This window comes from Danio aesculapii, chromosome 13, assembly GCF_903798145.1.
Source record: "Danio aesculapii chromosome 13, fDanAes4.1, whole genome shotgun sequence".
NCBI classification, from domain to species: Eukaryota; Metazoa; Chordata; class Actinopteri; order Cypriniformes; family Danionidae; genus Danio; species Danio aesculapii.
Genome location: NC_079447.1, coordinates 2,018,461 through 2,039,286, shown reverse-complemented (window position 1 = coordinate 2,039,286; position 20,826 = coordinate 2,018,461). Strand labels below are relative to the sequence as shown.

General features: G+C 39.2%; 1 protein-coding gene across 1 annotated transcript in view; it reads left to right on the top strand.

Moving 5' to 3' along the window:
* dntt (deoxynucleotidyltransferase, terminal) overlaps positions 1–20,826 on the top strand; it is a 245,228-nt gene that overhangs the window by 24,301 nt on the left and 200,101 nt on the right. The window contains exon 4 of the mRNA XM_056471419.1: positions 20,045–20,215. Coding sequence (XP_056327394.1) covers positions 20,045–20,215 — 171 coding nt within the window. The remainder of the gene's footprint in view (positions 1–20,044; positions 20,216–20,826) is intronic.

The following is a 20,826-nucleotide window of genomic DNA, read 5'->3' as shown; positions in this document are numbered from 1 at the left end:
AACACCAGCAGAAAATGAAAAGTTTCTAATGTCTCGGCTGATTCGGCTAGAAACTATACTCTCATTCCAGCGTAATAATCAAGGAACTTTGCTGTCGCAATAATATTACTCAGGGCTGTTACCTACTGTAGCTGCGGACCATTTTCAGGCACTGTGTAATATTGTTGCGCTGCTGCAGCCATGGTGTGGCAGCAAAGTTTCCATGAAGGATGCTTTTTATGCAATATTCCAAAATGTGCAGTAAAATATGTGGAAATGTGGAAACTGCTAATGATGATAAACTCACAACTTCTCTGAAACTGTATATTTAAATAAGCAGATGAGGCACTAATTCTTTAAATATGCACTTATACAAATACCAATATAAACCATAAACCATAGGAGATTATATATAACTTGTTTACATATATATATATATATATATATATATATATATATATATATATATATATATATATATATATATATATACACATACACAGTTGAAGTCTGAATTATTAGCCCCCCTGCTTATTTTTTTCCCCCATTTTCTGTTTAACCGAGATTTCATTAACACATTCCTAATCATAATAGTTATAATAACTCATCTCTAATAACTGATTTATTTTCTCTTTGTCATGATGACAGTAAATAATATTAGACTAGATATTCTTCAAGACACTAGTATTCAGCTTAAAGTGACATTTAAAGGCTTAACTAGGTTAATTAGGTTAATTAGGCAGGTTAGGGTAATTAGGCTAGTTAGTCTACAGAACAAACCATTGTTATATAATATCGAAAACAAATATAGCTTAAAGAGGTTAATAATATTGACCTTAAAATGGATTTAAAACAATTAAAAACTGCTTTTATTCTAGCTGAAATAAAACAAATAAGACTTTCTCCAGAAGAACAAATATTATCAGACATACTGTGAACATTTCATTGCTCTGTTAAACATAATTTGGGAAATATTTAAAAAAGAAAAAATAATTAAAAGCGGGGTTAATAATTCTGACTTCAACTGTATGTATGTATATAAACACAAGCTCCTGGAGGGGCTGAAAAATGGCCAGAACACAGATAACTGAACTGTAAAGTCTGCGCTCTGTAAGTGCTGCTGAAGTGGAGATTTATGACTTGAGAAAATGGCCTTGTAAAATATGTATTGTTACTGAAGTCTCCTGACACAAACTGATCAAGTGAGACAAAAGAAACACTCGCTGTAGAAGTGTGTTTAGACCTCGTCTTTGTAAAAAGCTAAAAAGCCCCAAAATCACCAAATTGAGAGGCGTGACAGTATACAGGCAGAGCAGTGCTGCATACTGAACTAACCCAGACCAGGAACAGTGGATCTTCTGGTTACAGATTGAATGCTAATAATAGTAAGTGAAGTTTCATGAGTCGATGTGAGTTCAAGTATTTCCTAGGATAAACTAAACAATACTGGAGCAGCATTTAATAACTGCAGCTCATGTTCATTTCAGCATTCACTAATGCATTATTAAAATCTGTCTATCTATCTATCTATCTATCTATCTATCTATCTATCTATCTATCTATCTATCTATCTATCTATCTATCTATCTATCTATCTATCTATCTATCTATCTATCTATCTATCTATCTATCTATCTATCTATCTATCTATCTATCTATCTATCTATCTATCTATCTATCTATCTGTTGTTCTATCTATCTATCTATCTATCTATCTATCTATCTATCTATCTATCTATCTATCTATCTATCTATCTATCTATCTATCTATCTATCTATCTATCTATCTATCTATCTATCTATCTATCTATCTGTTGTTCTATCTATCTATCTATCTATCTATCTATCTATCTATCTATCTATCTATCTATCTATCTATCTATCTATCTATCTATCTATCTATCTATCTATCTATCTATCTATCTATCTATCTATCTATCTATCTATCTATCTATCTATCTATCTATCTATCTATCTATCTATCTATCTATCTGTCTATCTGTCTATCTGTTGTTCTATCTATCTATCTATCTATCTATCTATCTATCTATCTATCTATCTATCTATCTATCTATCTATTCTGTCTGTCTGTCTGTCTGTCTGTCTGTCTGTCTGTCTGTCTGTCTGTCTGTCTTTCCGTCCGTCTATCTATCTATCTATCTATCTATCTATCTATCTATCTATCTATCTATCTATCTATCTATCTATCTATCTATCTATCTATCTATCTATCTATCTATCTATCTATCTATCTATATATCTGTCTGTCTATCTGTCTGTCTGTCTGTCTGTCTGTCTGTCTGTCTGTCGTTCTGTCTGTCTGTCTGTCTGTCTGTCTGTCTGTCTATCTATCGTTCTATCGTTCTATCGTTCTGTCTGTCTGTCTGTCTGTCTGTCTGTCTATCTATCTATCTATCTATCTATCTATCTATCTATCTATCTATCTATCTATCTATCTATCTATCTATCTATCTATCTATCTATCTATCTATCTATCTATCGTCCGTCCGTCCGTCCGTCCGTCCGTCCGTCCGTCCGTCCGTCCGTCCGTCCGTCCGTCCGTCCGTCCGTCCGTCCGTCCGTCCGTCCGTCCGTCCGTCCGTCCGTCCGTCCGTCCGTCCGTCCGTCCGTCCGTCCGTCCGTCCGTCCGTCCGTCCGTCCGTCCGTCCGTCCGTCCGTCCGTCCGTCCGTCCGTCCGTCCGTCCGTCCGTCCGTCCGTCCGTCCGTCCGTCCGTCCGTCCGTCCGTCCGTCCGTCCGTCCGTCCGTCCGTCCGTCCGTCCGTCCGTCCGTCCGTCCGTCCGTCCGTCCGTCCGTCCGTCCGTCCGTCCGTCCGTCCGTCCGTCCGTCCGTCCGTCCGTCCGTCCGTCCGTCCGTCCGTCCGTCCGTCCGTCCGTCCGTCCGTCCGTCCGTCCGTCCGTCCGTCCGTCCGTCATTCTATCATCCATCCATCCATGAATTTTTAAGCTTATAGCTCATTTTCACTCTTCCTGCTGTTGTTCTTTTCTCTCTCTCTATTTTTCTCCTTCTTTCATCTTGACTTTTTGAAGACTCCAGTTTTGTGTTTGCCATCAGTGTTGTAGCAGCAGCATAGACCCACACAGTGTGTGTGTGTGTGTGTGTGTGTGAATGAGCAGCAGCTGATGTAATGTGGAGGGTGTAAATGGACATTAATGAGCAGGAACACGGGCCGCTGTCCTGTGTGCTTTACTTTCATGTCTCACCCTCTGCAGCCCAGCACACACACGTACACACATCGAGAGTGTTTCCCGCCTGGATGAATAAAGTAACGACCCCGTGGTCCGAGCTTTACAGTGACTTGTGGATCATTATACAGCAGAAGACAATCACTGACACACTGGGTAATGACAGACAACACACACACATAACATTAATCAACATGCATGTATACGCATACACACACATACACATTTACACATACAGAAACACACACACACACACACACATATGCACACATACACACACATACAAACATACACACACACACTAACATAAAGAGACACACACAATCACAAAGAAACACACACACACACACACTCATAAACATGCATGTATACGCACACACACACACACACACACACACACACACACACACACACACACACACACACACACACACACACACACACACACACACACAGCATGGATGAAAGTGTTTCTGTGCTCTGTCCAGTATTGCTGCTGGTTTGGGGCTCCTAAATAAAAGTTGCTGTGTGAGAAATGTTGATGGTGCGGTAATGCGGCTGAGGGTGTGTGTGTGTGTGTGTGTGTAAATGTATTCTGACATAAATAAAGGAGCGGTCGGGAAGTCACTGCTCGAGTCCACATATCAACACTGGAAATAAGAGATTTATTCTGGAGTGAGGACAGCTTCACTCACACACACAGTGTTTTCACAGTTTAAATCTGTGTGTGTGTGTGTGTGTGTGTGTGTGTGTGTGTGTGTGTAATAGTTTATTAACTAATAGTTTATTAACTTTGAGAGGATCACCTGCTTATGATTGACCACAGCTGGTCCTGCATTAGCTATCAGATGATTCCTAACTCGCCATAAATAACCAGAGTTTCTTACCTCAGTCATCTTCATCTTGAAGAATCACCCCATCCACCCCTACTCCTCCACCCTTTCCTAGATTAATCCAGGACAGGGTGTCACGGTGGCTCAGTGGTTAGCACTGTCACCTCACAGCAAGAAGGCAGGGCCGGCCCTGTACATTTGGGGACTCTAAGCAGAATAATTTTGGGGCGCTACCTTGGACTAAATAGTGGAGTTTTGCCATTGCAAACCAGCCCACAATGATTATATTGCTTATTAAATATAATCAATGAAACCGAAAAGTAAAGCCTGATTTCTTCTACTTTATAGCTCTCTGAACGACTTGGACATTTTAAAGCAGCACTGTATTTGTCAACTAGCAGCTTTTTTTTTTTTTTAATTCCCTTTTATTTGTATAGCGCTTATACAATGTAGATTGTGTCAAAGCAGCTTCACATAAAAGGTCATAGTAAATAGGAACAGTGTAGTTCAGTTTGTAGTGTTTAAGTTCAGTTCAGTTTAGCTCAGTTCAGTGTGGTTTAATAATCACTACTGAGAGTCCAAATACTGAAGAGCAAATCCAACGATGCGCAGCTCTACAGATCCCGAAGCATGCAAGCCAGTGGCGACAGCGGAGAGGGAAAAACTTCACTAATGGCGGAAGTGAAGAAAAAAAAACCTTGAGAGAAACCAGGCTCAGTTGGGCACGATCATTTTAATTTCTCCGCTGGCCAAACGTTTGTGCAGAGCTGTAGTCTCAGTGGCGGAGGCTGGAAGCTGGCCTCAGCGAAGACTCGTCTGTCTCTGGAGCGTCACAGGAATCAGTCTCATGTTCTCCACTCCTCCATGACCACCACAGTAGCTGCTCAGGATACGGCCTGGTCCAGGATATGGAAACCTTGGGATCATCTCGTCGTTGGTCTTGGATCGAATCAGTGACTCTGCATAGTCTGAGGGCCTCGGGAAGAGTATCCCCAGGTGAAAATGGAGAATAAGGAGAATAATTAGCGTAGCTGCTGTTCATAGTGTATATAAACAAGATGCATAACCTGTGTGGAAGCCCCCTAAGTGGTGCACTAAGTGTACGCTTTACTGAACAGATAGGTCTTTAATCTAGTTTTGAATTGGGAGAGTGTGTCTGAGCCTCGGACGTTATCAGGAAGGCTATTCCAGAGTTTAGGAGCTATAAATGAGAAGGCTCGACCTCCTTTACTCGACTTTGCTATTCTAGGTACTACCAGAAGCCCTGAGTTTTGAGATCTTAAAGAGCGAGTTGGATTGTAGCGAGACAGAAGATTGGTTAGATAAACAGGAGCTCGATTATTTAAAGCTTTATATGTAAGAAGGAATATTTTAAATTCAATATGAAACTTAACAGTCAGCCAGTGTAAGGAGGATAAAATTGGGGTGATGTGATCAAATTTTCTAGACCTGGTAAGAACTCTGGCAGCTGCATTTTGTACTAGCTGAAGTTTGTTAATAGAGGATGCTGGGCAGCCAGCAAACAGTGCATTACAGTAGTCCAGCCTAGAAGTCATAAAAGCTTCAATAACGAAGAATTAAACTATCTTTAATAAAGGGAGCAGTGATTCCCGCTTTGCATCCTTCTAGAGTGTTTAAAATATATTTTATTAATTTAGAAAACACAAAAGGAAGATTGTTATAAAATTTTCCACGTTGAGTTTTTTTTGTTGTTGTTTTGATAAATTCCATAAGGAAAATCCCTGCAATGAAACGACACTGAACAATAATTAGACAAAAGTCAAAATGCACTACTTAGTAATAAAATAAACATTCTGAGCTTATTAAAACTCAAAAAACAACAACAAAACAAACAACATTAATGCAAAGATTGATCATAACTCAGAAAATCAATAAAGAAATAATATAAAGTAAATATAAATATATTCATAAAAAAACAAACAGGGAAAAAGGGAAGCATCAAATACTGGGTTAATGTTAATACCCAAACACAAATTTATTATTCATTCATTATTTTCCTTCCCTGTTCCTTACACTTGAGCTTATATTAAAGCTTATATTAAATCATGACGTCTCTGAGTGTGCTGCATTATTTTATGAGAAAGACTTGGTTCAAACCAATCAGCGCGCTCTATTGTGTATGCGGTGCAGCTTTATTAATAGCATAATAGAGCTTCGAAGACTGTTTTCACCTGTTTCAGTGTTCAGATGGCAGAGAGACGCTATGTTGTGTCGCCAAAACAAGTAGAAGAAGAAGGGTCATGGGTCATCAGTGTTGCATTTATAAATGTGCTACAACAAAGGTTTTGTTTTCATTTTCCTGCTATGAGAGCGCAGCTGGACTCACGTGTGGATTACAGTGGTCTGCTAACATGCCACAAAAATACGTTTGCAAGGAACATGTTTTACCCGAGAGCTTTTCACATCTGGAAATGGGGAAATCCGGATTTGCTGCTCGTCTCCTTTAAAAAAAAAAGACGCGGCTCCAGTTGGTGTTGATTGTCCTGTCTCTACAGAGTTGGTAAGTGTGTGTGATCAGTGCTCTTTGTTTGTTTATTCAGAAGCAAAGTTAGTTCGTGTAGTCAGCAGTGCTCTTTCAGTGTTTAAAGACAGACCTTAGTCAGAATGATTTAGTTCGTAAGTTTACAGTTTGTTATTATCACTACAGTATGATGGGCTGAAAGATCCGCTGTAAATGCTGCAATGTAAACATGTAAACATCGCAATTAAACTATTACCGTCGTGTAGGATTTTTGCCGCATTTTGTGACAGGATAGTCTATACACACACGGCTTTCTGATGCTACGTTATCTACTAAGTGTGTCTAAGTTACCAACACAATCTCACGGCAATTCGTAACTTTTTGATTTAGTGGCTAATTCGTACGAATTCGTACGATCTAATTCGTACAATTTAGTACGATTTTCTCATCCCCCAATGACAGTTGGGTTTAGGGGTGGGGTTAGGTGCCATGCCTCCTTTTTAAAATCGTACAATTTTGTACGACTGAACTCGTACGAATTCGTACAAATTAGCCACTAAACTGACAAAACGTAAAATACTTACGTTTTCTCGTGAGATCAGGCTGAAGTTAACGAGAAATGCGGAGCTTTCTCTCATTCGCCGTGCAGTAGCAAACATTTAATTAAAACTACACTCTTCCAGCAGCTCCTCGCATCCAGTATCTCGTTTGTCATGGGGGGCATGCATGAAATGTTCCTGAATGAAAGTGAAAGTTTAAACTGCAGTTAAATTCCACAACTTAATAATTTGGCAAGTAATGCGATTACTGAAGTCCATGTAAACACAGTCACTGTCTTTTTTCCTTGCGTCTGTTTGTTTGTTTTGCCTCTGTGAAAACCAGACCAAACGGACACTCCCACACTTATGCAAAACCTTCCCTCTTTCCCTCCCCCGACACTCCCACCTAAACAGAGCTGGACTCCACCCACTTTCCTGACTTTTTTCAAACTAGAGATGTGAAAGCACCCTGCTGAGACAGGGGGCTTTCGTGACCCTTTAACATTTTTAATAAACTCGGTTTGCAGTGTAAGCTGATCCTATGTCCTCTAATAATGATAGCGTGTATATTGTAAAGATCTTATGCAGGACATCCTTTCCCAAGAGGACAAAAATTACCCAAACCTGAGATCATCAGTTTTGGTCTGTGATACTGAGATGAAACTGAGATCACGTTTACGTTCGCACTGAGACCTTTAAAAAGATACCAAACATGACAAGTTAAAATTCACAATTAAATTCACAATTAATTCCTGAGTAGCTTTCCAATGACCCAGGCCATATAACTGGGGAGGGCAAGAGGGCCTGAGGATAGGTGGTGGGTCAGCTGTCCAGATGGCTTTCTTGAGATCCTCTCCGAAGGTTAGAAAGTTTATTGTTTCATTGTATGGCAGCTCTCAGAAACACTTCTGTAGAAATAAATCCGTTCTTACAATATTATATGGAGAATCTTTAGCTTCTGGTATAACATTAATTATTTTCATTTACCTATTATAGTGCTGTATTACTGCAATGACCATAACTAGCATGTTAAACTTCTTCATTTCAACTTCACCCAACTGTAAGCCAGTAGTTTGTCTGTATTGGTCCTGTATTAGTTTGTTATCAGACAATAAAAGTAGATTGAGTTTGTTCTAGTTGTGTGTTTGCTGTTAGAATCATACATCAAACGCTCAGTGTGAGACTCAGACTGACCTTCAGGTAACCCAGAATATCAATCTGATCTTTACTGTCTGCTGGGAGAAAAACAAATCAATGGAGGAATACAGAACATCAGCCAACACTTAGCAGAGCAGGCGTTTGTGGACTAAACCTGTGGGCTTCAGCACACACACACACACACACACATATACACACACACACACACACACACACACACACACACACACACACACACATATACACAGGCAGTGTTATTGCAGAGCCGCCTACTCGTTCATCATCTGCTCAATACTAATCTGATATTACACTATTACTGGATCAGAGAGAGAGATGGAGAGATGATGATGATCAGAGACTGCAGGACTGTAGCAACAGCATCTGGATGCAGCCTTTATGATGCAAGCTGAGATTGCATCAATCAACGATGCAATGTCAGACACAATGCACCCAATGGAGCGAGTGATGCCACTGTGAGGGGTGGGGTTAGGTGAGCCCATTAAAAAGCATTGGATGCAGCTCAGATTGCACTGCATTAGGTCTGCATCCAGACCCCTCTCGACTGTAGAGGAGCTCAGATGAAAAGCAGAGAGCAGGACACACACATGCACCATGCACTCATAAGCTCACACACACTAAATATGTACACACTTACAAGCACTATATATGCAGGCGCACACTCACAAGCACACTCTCACACACACACTCTCACGCACACACTCATACACACTATATATATGCACGCACACACTCACACATGCTCACACACACTATACAGATATTGCTACTGAGAATGCGCAAGTGATCTAAAGTGGTGTCGCACCTTACTGCGGTAATGCGCGACAAAGCACAACATGACCAGCAGGGGGCAGTTATGTAACATAGCAGCCTGATCTCACGAGAAAACGTAATTTACGTTTTGTCAGTTTAGTGGCTAATTCGTACGAGTTCAGTCGTATGAAAATGTACGATTTTAAAAAGGAGGCGTGGTACCCAACCCCACCCCTAAACCCAACCGTCATTGGGTGATGAGCAAATCGTACTATATTCTACGAATTACATCACACGAATTAATATGAATCAGACACTAAATCAAAAAGTTACGAATTGCTGTGAGATTGTGTTTGACATAGTGAACATACTGAACTGATATATAGCATGATATATATATATATATATATATATATATATATATATATATATATATATATATATATATATATATATATATATATATATATATATATATATCTATATATATATGATATACTGTAGCAGCCAGAGGCATAAAAGCAGAAGCAGAGAGGTGTGACGCTTGGCATTCCTCCATGGTCTTGCGAACTGCCCAAAGCAAGCGCTCCGTAACATTCCGCTCACGCTCGCCGGTAAACCAGTACAGCTCAGAACCGCACCAACATACAATATCTATAGTAGGCTAACTCTCATTCATTCATTCATTTTCTTTTCGGCTTAGTCCCTTTATTAATCAGGGGTCACCACAGCGGAATGAACCGCCAACTTATCCAGCACATGTTTTACGAATAGACTGTACAAGATATGGACGTAGTATTCGTGACGTCAACCATAGGTTTCTGAAGAACCCAAAAGAAGCTACTAGTAGGCGCGGCCAACCGTCGCCATTTTGTTCGCGCGTCATCGCACCAAACCGGGGATACCAAATAAGGGCAAAGAGGCGGAGAGTGAGCGGAGCTACAGACACCTGCTGGCATTTTGCTTAGACAGGCTTTCCTATGGGAGAAACGCTTAATACTTCATTACCTGCGACTCGTTTGTGTTCTGACCACATGTGCTTGGTTGTTTACTATATCAATAAAATGTTTAGACTTTTAAAAACACTGTTGTAGCACATTGAGCCACTAAGCAGTGTTCTTATGACGTTTTTCTACACGAGGAAAACGCAAATTACTTCAAAACACTTCAAATATATAATCTGTGTTAGTAAATGAACACATACGATATTCAAATGGAATAGATTCTAAAATGTATTTTAATTGAAGTCATAATATGTAGCTTAAAAAATGATTCTAAATTCGTGCCTGCTGTTTTTATTTGACAGGAGAAAATAAAATATGTTGTTTTTCTTCATATGTTTTCCAGCATGTATGCCGGTTCTTAAAAAGGATTCAATCAGTACTTTCTTTTTAATCTAAATTTGTAATTTAAGTGTAAAATATATTGGGCAGGCCTATTTATTTTATTATTTTTTTCTGTGCTGTTGGAAGCGCAGGTGCGTGAAGATGTTCTGTTAATAGGCCAATGTTCTGTATGCTGCTGTTCACATGTTAAAATAAATCAGTATTTTAAAATGTAATACTTTATGTGTCAGACACACAAATAAAATTCTATATAGATAATAATTATAATTTGATATTAATCTGACCGGTTAAAGGTTATAGCCTATTCAGGTAACTGCACAGTTTCAGTGGTTTTAATTTCGCTCGTGCGTGTGAAATATACACACATAGCAGCAACAGAAATGAGCTACATGTAAAAAGTATTGCAGCAGATCATTCTTTAAGTTTTAATGTGTTTTAAATCGTGCTGCGCTTTCTGCGTTCTGTGCATTTGAGTCGCACAGCAGTGTGTGTGTGTGTGTGTGTCCGCTCGCCTGCCATGTTTGCTTAGACAAAAACAAATCAACGGATACTTTATTAGAGATGTACGAATGCGTTCGATAATACAAATCCTATAAACATCTTTGCACTTTTACATGTGCACTTTAGCAGTTTAGCATGTCAGGGTAATTAGACAAGTTATTGTATAATGATGGTTTGTTTTGTGGACAATCGAAAAAAATATAGCTCAAAGGGGCTAATTATTCTGACCTTAGAATGTTTTTTTTTTTTAATTAGAACAAATAAGACTTTGTCCGGTAGAAATAATATTATCAGAACTACTGTGAAAATTTCCTTGCTCTGTTAAACATCATTTGGTAAATCTTACACAACAACTATACTAATTGATCCATTGCAGTGATTCTGTAGTTGCTATGGTAACACTACAAATATTGTAATTGATCTGTTGTGGTGATTCTACAGTTGCTATGGTACCATGACAACTGTAGTAATTGATCTGTTGTGGTGATTATATAGTTGCTATGGTAACACATCTATAGTAATTGATCTGTTGTGGTGATTCTACAGTTGCTATGGTAACACACCAACTATAGTAATTGATCTGTTGTGGTGATTCTATTGTTGCTATAGTAACACAACAACTATAGTAATTGATCTGTTGTAGTGATTCTATTGTTGCTATAGTAACACAACAACTATAGTAATTGATCTGTTGTGGTGATTCTACAGTTGCTATGGTAACACACCAACTATAGTAATTGATCTGTTGTGGTGATTCTATAGTTGCTATAGTAACACAACAACTATAGTAATTGATCTGTTGTAGTGATTCTATAGTTGCTATAGTAACACAACAGCTATAGTAATTGATCTGTTGTAGTGATTCTATTGTTGCTATAGTAACACAACAACTATAGAAATTGATCTGTTGTGGTGATTCTACAGTTGCTATGGTACCATGACAACTGTAGTAATTGATCTGTTGTGGTGATTATATAGTTGCTATGGTAACACATCTATAGTAATTGATCTGTTGTGGTGATTATATAATTGCTATGGTAACACATCTATAGTAATTGATCTGTTGTGGTGATTCTACAGTTGCTATGGTAACACACCAACTATAGTAATTGATCTGTTGTAGTGATTCTATTGTTGCTATAGTAACACAACAACTATAGTAATTGATCTTTTGTGGTGATTATATAGTTGCTATGGTAACACAACAACTATAGTAATTGATATGCTGTGATGATTCTACAGTTGCTATGGTAACACAACAACTATAGTAATTAATCAGTTGCGGCGATTTTACAGTTGCTATGGTAACACAACAACTATAATAATTGCTCTGTTGTGATGATTCTACAGTTGCTATGGTAACACAACAACTATAGTAATTGATCTGTTGTGGTGATTCTACAGTTGCTATAGTAATTGATCTGTTGTGGTGATTCTATAATTGCTATGGTAACACAACAACTATAGTAATTGATTTGTTGCGGTGATTGTACAGTAGCTATGGTAACACAACAACTATAGTTATCGATCTGTTGTGGTGATTCTACAGTTGCTATAGTAATTGATCTGTTGTGGTGATTCTGTAGTTGCTATGGTGACACAACAGGTATAGTAATTGATCTGTTGTGGTTATTCTACAGTTGCTATAGTAATTGATCTGTTGTGGTGATTTTATAATTGCTATGGTAACACAACAACTATAGTAATTGATTTGTTGTGGTGATTGTACAAAAGCTATGGTAACACAACAACTATAGTTATCGATCTGTTGTGGTGATTCTAGAGTTGCTATGGTAACACAACAACAATAGTAATCGATCTGTTGTGGTGATTCTACAGTTGCTATGGTAACACAACAACTATAGTAATTGATCTGTTGTGGTGATTCTACAGTTGCTATGGTAACACAACAACTATAGTAATTGATCTGTTATAGTGATTCTGTAGTTACTATGGTAACACAATAATGATAGTAATAGTGCTATTGTGGTGGTTCTATAGTTGCTATGGTGACACAACAACTATAGTAATTGATCTGTTGTGGGGATTCTGTAGTTGCCATGGTAACAACAGCTATAGTAATTGATCTGTTGTGGTGATTCTACAGTTGCTATGGTAACACAACAGCTATAGTAATTGATCTGTTGTGGTGATCCTATAGTTGCTATGGCAACACAATAATGGTAGTAATAGAGCTATTGTGGTGGTTCTATAGTTGCTATGGTGACACAACAACTATAGTAATTGATCTGTTGCAGTGATTTTTGGCACTGTAACACTCTTTTTATTGTCAGAATGTAATGAATATCAAATAATTTTAGTGTCTGTACAATGTGAACAACTCATTCCCACTGTTTTACATGCCTACAATAAAGATTTATGCTGTTATAAACTTAATTTTCCCCAAAATCTGCGGTTCTTATTAACAGTGCGCATTCTAATGAAATCTAATTACGACTTTCCAAGCTTGGTTTCTGAAGTAGTTGCACTGTTGCACGTTTCTCAATGTGTAGATTATAATTTCATATTTCTGGACAGCACAGGACATAAATGAATAACCTTAAAGTTCACTATTACATCAGATGGAGCTGCAATCATTTCAGATCTGTGGAATTTTGTGGGGTTTTTATTAACTGGAAAAATGAAGCTTTGCAAATGTATTCTCTTTTCTCGCTCAGGGCATTGCAGTCGAAATTCGTCATCATCTTCATCATTAAAACATTTAGAAAGTGGTTGGAAATTGAGTCAGTTGGTGTTTCTGTGTGGAGTTTGCATGTTCTCCCCGTGTTGGTGTGGGTTTTCTCCGGATGCTCCGGTTTCCCCCACTGTCCAAACACATGCGCTATAGGGGAATTGATTAACTAAATTGGCTGTAGTGTGTGTGTGAATGTGATTGTGTATGGGTGTTTCCCAGTACTGGGTGGTGGCTGGAAGGGCATCTGCTGCATAAAGCATATGCTGGAAAAGTTGTCGGTTCATTCCGCTGTGGCGGCCTCTGACCAATAAAAGGACTAAGCTGAAGGAAAATGAATGAATGGTTAGAAATTGAATAAAATTGCAGGATTTGGTCTCACTTGATTGAATCTAATTTTTCTGTTTATCTTTAAAACCTTGATTTAAATGCCTTCAATTGTTTGTGTATATTAGTATTTAATATTCAATAGAAATATCACGATGCTAAATCAGTATATGTGCATATCCTTGATTCTACAAGCTTATTTTGTACTTTAAAGGTTGCAACACAATTAAGTGTGTTTTTTTGTCCTGTGGTGAGAAATCTTTTAAGGCACTACAGGCAGAAACCTCTGTCAGGAACCTGTCAGTTTAGAAAATTTGGGCTTTTATAAAGTGTATTTTCAGTCTAATGGACAGAAAACATGAAATGCACCTTTTTTGTCGCACTTTATCAATTTGTGTCAGTAGATTTCAGGTACAATACATGGTTTTAAAGGTCATTTTCCCTAAATGTTTTTTTTCTCCTGCTTTGAGGCATACATCTACACTTCAGCAGCACTTCACAGTTTTATTTATTTATTTATTTATTTAATCAATCACTCATTTTTTTATTTTACTTTAATTTATTTCATTTTATTCAATTTTATTTATGTGGTGTAATCAAATTAAATGTTTGACTTTGGTTCACATATGTATTGCACACACTGCAGGAAAAATCAGACCCCCCCCCCCCACATTGTCAATGTATAAATCAAACACTGCGCATAATATATGCAATTTTTAAAACAACTCACATGAAAAAATACTATATAAATTCATAGTAAAAACAGTTTTTGAACCATACTATAGTACTTGAATGAATCTGTTGTGGCGATTCTATCATTGCTATGGTAACACAACAACTATAGTAATTGTTACATTGCGGTAATTTTATAGTTGCTATGGTAACACAATAATGATAGTAATAGATCTATTGTGATGGTCTATAGTTGCTATGGTAACACAAAAACTATAGTAATTTATCTGTTGTGGTGATTCTATGGTTGCTATGATTAAAAACAACTATATTAATTGATCAGTTACTATGATTCTATCAATGTTATAGTAACACAACAACTGTGGGAATTAATCTATTGTGGTGATTCTATAGTTGCTATGGTAACACAACAACTACAGTAATTGATCTGTTGTGGTGATTCTATAGTTGCTATGGTAACGTGACAACTGTAGTAATTGATCCACTGCAGTGATTCTATCATTGCTGTAGTAACACAACAACTATAGTAATTGATCCATTGTGGTGATTCTGTAGTTGCTATGGTAACACAACAACTACAGTAATTGATCTGTTGTGGTGATTCTACAGTTGCTATGGTAACACAACAGCTATTGTAAATAATCCGTTGTGGTGATTCTGTAGTTGCTATGGTAACACAACAGCTATAGTATTTGATTCGTTGTGGTTATTCTACAGTTGCTATGGTAACACAACAGCTATGGTATTTGATTCGTTGTGACTATTCTACAGTTGCTATGGTAACACAACAACTATAGTAATTGATTCGTTGTGGTTATTCTATAGTTGCTATGGTAATACAACAGCTATAGTAATTGATCCGTTGTGATTCTACAGTTGTTATGGTAACACAACAGCCATAGTAATTGATCTGTTGTGGTTATTGTACAGTTTGCTATGGTAACACAACAGCTATAGTAATTAATTCGTTGTGGCTATTCTACAGTTGCCATGATAACACAAGAGCTATGGTAATGGATTCCTTGTGGTTATTCTATAGTTGCTATGGTAACACAACAACTATAGAAATTGATCTATTACAGTGATTTTTCACTGTAACACTCTTTTCAGTCAAGCCTCATAGTCAAATTATCAAAACTCTTTGGTCATTCTTTTTGTGTAAGATGCTAACGGTCTAAGCTAAGCTAAAAATGCTCCCACCAGACCCGGAGATCAGCTGAATGAATTCAAAAATGGTAAAACTCAACTGCTTACCATTAGGAAAGCTGTAAAATGTAAAACAATGAGTGTTCCTTCTGTGAAGTCAGCATGAACCGGAAGTTGCAACCCTTTTTATCCATATTGTGATGGAGTTCCTAGAGAAATGGATTATTAGATGAGAAAACAGTGGGCGTGGCTTGTTTTTTTCTACTGCGAGCTGATTGGATGTAGTAAAGTAGGCGTTTCATTATGAAATATGGGGAAAAGGGTTTGGGGAGAGTTATCACAGCCTAACAGATTCCTCCTCCTCATCATTTCTGTTTGTTGTCAAAACTGACAGCTGGAGGGGCGTGCTTAAGTGTGTTAGCCACACCCACTACTTCAGACAAACCGAATCTGAGAATTTATTTGTCAGATTTCAACATTTTTTGTTCTTAATGTTACGCACAGACGAATTTTTCACCGCAAATCCAGCAATGTGAGCTAACTAAATCAGTATGGTCAGTTTTGATGTCATGTGACCTTTAACAGAGAGTTTTCCTTGAGTGCTCTACATTAGTGGATGAGCAGGAGCCTCATGTGTCTTCATACAGTGGTATCTGTGCTCAGCCTCTGGGAAAGGCTTGTGTAAAATGACAGGTTCCTCTCCACTGATCAGAGATCTGCGGGTGGCTGTGAGGTCATGTGTAAACGCTCTGGCACAGGAGAAGCAGTGGCTGATGGGAAGAGAAACTGTCCTCCATCTGCATGGGTCACTGCACAGACAGCAGAAAAACACAGCGCACTCTCCTCCCCAATGCATCTGTTTCTACGCTTTTATTTGACCTTTTTACATGTTTCCCTCAGTTGTGTTTTTCACACTTCACATCCGCTTGCCTGCTGCAGTCGCGCTTTTTGGCTGATTCTAGAATTGTGTTTATTGTAAAGGTCTCGTGAAGTGCTTTGAACAACCCAGGCTCATTCTGATTACGTACCGCTGTAGAGCTGCACGATTAATCGAAAGAAAGATCGCGATCTCGATTCGACCCCCTAGACCAGGGGTCACCAATCTCGGTCCTGGAGGGCCGGTGTCCCTCCAGGGTTTAGCTCCAGCTTGCCTCAACACACCTGCCTGGATGTTTCAAGTATACCTAGTAAGACCTTGATTAGCTTGTTCAGGTGTGTTTGATTAGGGTTGGAGCTAAAATATGCAGGACACCGGCCCTCTGGGAACAAGTTTGGTGACCCCTGCCCTAGATGATCGTAATTAAGCATTTCTACGATTCTGCCAATCATATTTTCAAGTTCAGGAGTACAGCAAAGGTGGCTGGAAAAGTCTTCACATTGTTTCAAGGCTCATTACGTCACGTGCTGACATAATGGGGGCGGGTGAATGAATAAAAATGAAATTCTATAGACTGTTCTGTAGAATACAAAACCAGATGTTTTATAGAGTTATCTGTTGTCTTAGATTAAGTCTTTACCTCCCTGACTCCTCATCCCTCCTTTTTTACTTCATACAAAACATCTATCAGGAGGCATGCTTAGTAAGGTCACCCTATTATTAAAACTTTAGTTTTGTCGACTTGAAAAAGCTCACTGCGTGCCGTCGCCTCCGCATAAAAGGCTGTTACACTGGTTTCACAATGCATGAGCAGCGCGTGAGCAGCAGGTACTTTTCCCGCGTGTATGTTAAAAACCAGGACTCCAACCTGGGTCCATCAGGAGCGGTGTGTGAGGCGCGCGGGTATGGTTCTCTGTGCAAATGCAGAGATGCGTCAGTCTGCTTTTTGATGAAATTACATTGCTTTCACCAGCGTTGGTTCGGTTGCACATAGAGAATAACATCTTTATTCCAGGATTACCACTCTTAATAAATACACTTGCAAATATAGTAAATCATATCTCAAAGCATTTACTGAGGCACTGGCGATTTTAACTGGGGCATGTGCCCCAGAAAATTGGGTCTAGCGACACCCCTGGCTGAAAGTTCAAACACTAAAGAGCAAATCCATCCATGAGCAGCTCCACAAGTCCCAAACCAAGCAATCCAGTGGTGATAGGGGAGGAACAAACTTCACCAATTGACCAAAGTGAAGGAAAAAAAAACCTGGAGAGAAACCAGGCTCATTTCTCCTCTGGTCAAACTTCTTGTGTGGAGCTGCAGTGTAGGCGCCGGAGGCTGGAGAACACTGGACGTCCATCGTGGAGAAGCTGCAAGTGTGAGTAGGTCACCGGCGGGCGATCTGGCTGGCCCACAGGATCAATGCAGAGACTCGTCTGTCACTGGGGTCTTTCAGGAATCAGAATCATGCTCTCCGCTCCTCCATGACCACCACAGCAGCTGCTCAGGATACGGCCTGGTCCAGGATTATGGAAACCTTAACATCATTTCTTCACAGGTCTTGGATCACATCAGTGGCACTGCAAAGTGTATAGAAACCAGATGTTAAAATGAAGTGCTATAAATAAAAATAGTAGTGATGTATACAAACATGTAAAGCATATGAGTGTTTCTAACAAAAATGTCTGGTGCATTAAGACCGGACGAGTGTGTCCTACAGGTGGTTGTCAAGCTGGTTTTCATACCGCTATGTGATGCACTGAGTGTATGCTTTACTAAAGAGATAGGTCTTTAATCTAGTGTTGAACTGAGAGAGTGTGTCTGAGCCTCGGACATTATCAGGAAGGCTATTCCAGAGTTTAGGAGCCATACATGAGAAAGCTCGACCTCCTTTAGAGGACTAAAATAAATATAAAATGTATTCTTTGAAAGAAGTGACTATTAGTAAGTAGTTTCTTCTTGGTTTTGCACCTTGACTCAGTTCTGGGGGCTATTCCAGAAAGCTGGGTTAATTTACCATCTGCTAAACTCTGAACTCTCGGTTGATTAACCCAAAACCTGCTTACCGCGAGTATGTTGGTTCCAAAACAGCTGATGAGAGTTAGTTAAATCAACCTCCTGAAGATAACCGCTGGTTTATGCGCGCGCATGGCACATACCTGAAGGTGTTTTCAGTAGATCGCCGAATTCACGAGTCACTATAGAGAGTCACGGTAAGAAAAAGGGCAACGCACTTTCCAGATGTGGAGCTGTAGGTTTTAATCACCGATTACACATCTGCATCAACGAAGGAAAGAAAAAAAAGATAAGAAATAGATATGAAAAAAAAAAATAAATAAGGAATTTTGTTAGTTCATTAAATTACACACGCCACCCTCCCTTTCATTGTAATGTAAAATTAACTTATCTTTAACATCCTTTTTGAGTATGTTATTAAACCATTCATGCATTTAATTTTCCTGCCATTCATTTCTTAAGGCCACAATACAAATGTGGATTGACTAGTATATAACTATAAGGCTTATAGAAATTCCTTCTGGAGCTAGAAGAACTCTGACCAAAGATGTATAAAAAAGTGTGTGTGTGTGTGTGTGTGTGTGTGTGTGTGTGTGTGAATAGACGTATACATATGAACGATACAAGCTACAGAAAATGTGAGGGGTGCAGAAAGAGAGACAAACACGAGATCTCTATGCGAGATTCGAACTTGCTCCGCTGTGCGCTCTGTTGTTCTTTAATGACGCACTGTCCACTACACTATTGCCTCGCTCTAAATAATATGTGTATTAATACACAGTGGTTTGTGACCAAGGAACTGTACAAAAGGGTGTAAAACAGTTCAGTGCCAGGTATACTGTACAGATGGGCCGACACGCTAATGCCACATCGTACATTTGCCTAAAATGCCCTGACGCGAATACAGAGAGCTGCACTGAATGTTTTCTATGGTAAGCGCGCAGACCCGTGGTTTGTCATGTCTGATTTCAAAAGGTTTGTTAAATATATTAACGATTCTTTTGAAAACTGACAATGTTCATTCAAATATACATTTGGTTATGACTTACACTCTCTCACAACGAAACAAACTTGTATATCTGTGCTTCTACGTCCATAAATATTCTCATCAAAAGAGCACGCAATGCTCAGGAAACTCTCTGAAACAGACCAACTCTGGAACATAACCGGCTCCGGAGCAGGTTATCTTCAGAGAGTAAGTTGCCATGGCTACTTAACATACCCCAGAACTTACTGTACCCCTGATTTTGGAACCAGAGCTGAGGTTATCTACTTATTTACTCTCACACTTACCCAGGTATGTCACACAACCTGCTTTCTGGAATAGCCCCCTGCAGTGTTTGAGTAGTTTCTGCCTGAGTTTGTGTTTGACAGCTGAAGTCTGGAGAGCAGATCTCACTACCAAGAGGTTTTAACAGTAAAAGATAAGTGTTTTTGAATGTGTGTGTGACAGAAGTGTGTGTGTGTGTGTGTTCTGCAGGAAGCGCTGGAGGTGCTGGCGTTGAACAGTGAGTTCAGTGGGAATCAGGGCTCGTGTCTGGGGTTTCGCAGAGCCGCATCGGTGCTCAAGAGCCTTCCTGCTGCGCTGCGGGGACCAGAGGAGACACTGACACTGCCCTGCCTGGGGGACAACAGCAGAGCCGTGCTGGAGGTCAGACAGCTGTCTGTGTGTGTGTGTGTGTGTGTCCCTCTGTCTGTACAGACACATGCAGATACAACACACACATACAATCATACAAAACACACAGACATATACACACACATGCACACACAGACACATGCACACACACATAGAGAAAAACACATTTGCACACACACAAAGATATACACATTTGCACACACACACACACACACACACACGCACACACACGCACACACACACGTATATTTATTATACACACAGAGTATACACACACAGACATATAAACAATCACACACACACACACACACACACACACATAATTATTATTCGCACATAGACATATAAACAATCACATGCACACACACACACACACACACACACACACACACATATGTGTAACCACACAAACAAACAAACTAACACATATACACACAGTAACAATCAAACACGCACACACACGCACACACACACGCACACACAGACGCAGTGACCTGGTTAATTGCAGCTTAATAAGTGTATTGAAGAGCTGATTGCGTCTCCCATTGCTCTGCAGTGTTGTGAACACACTGCATGTGCTGTGTTCAGTGTGTGTGTGTGTGTGTGTGTGTGTGTGTTCTGCA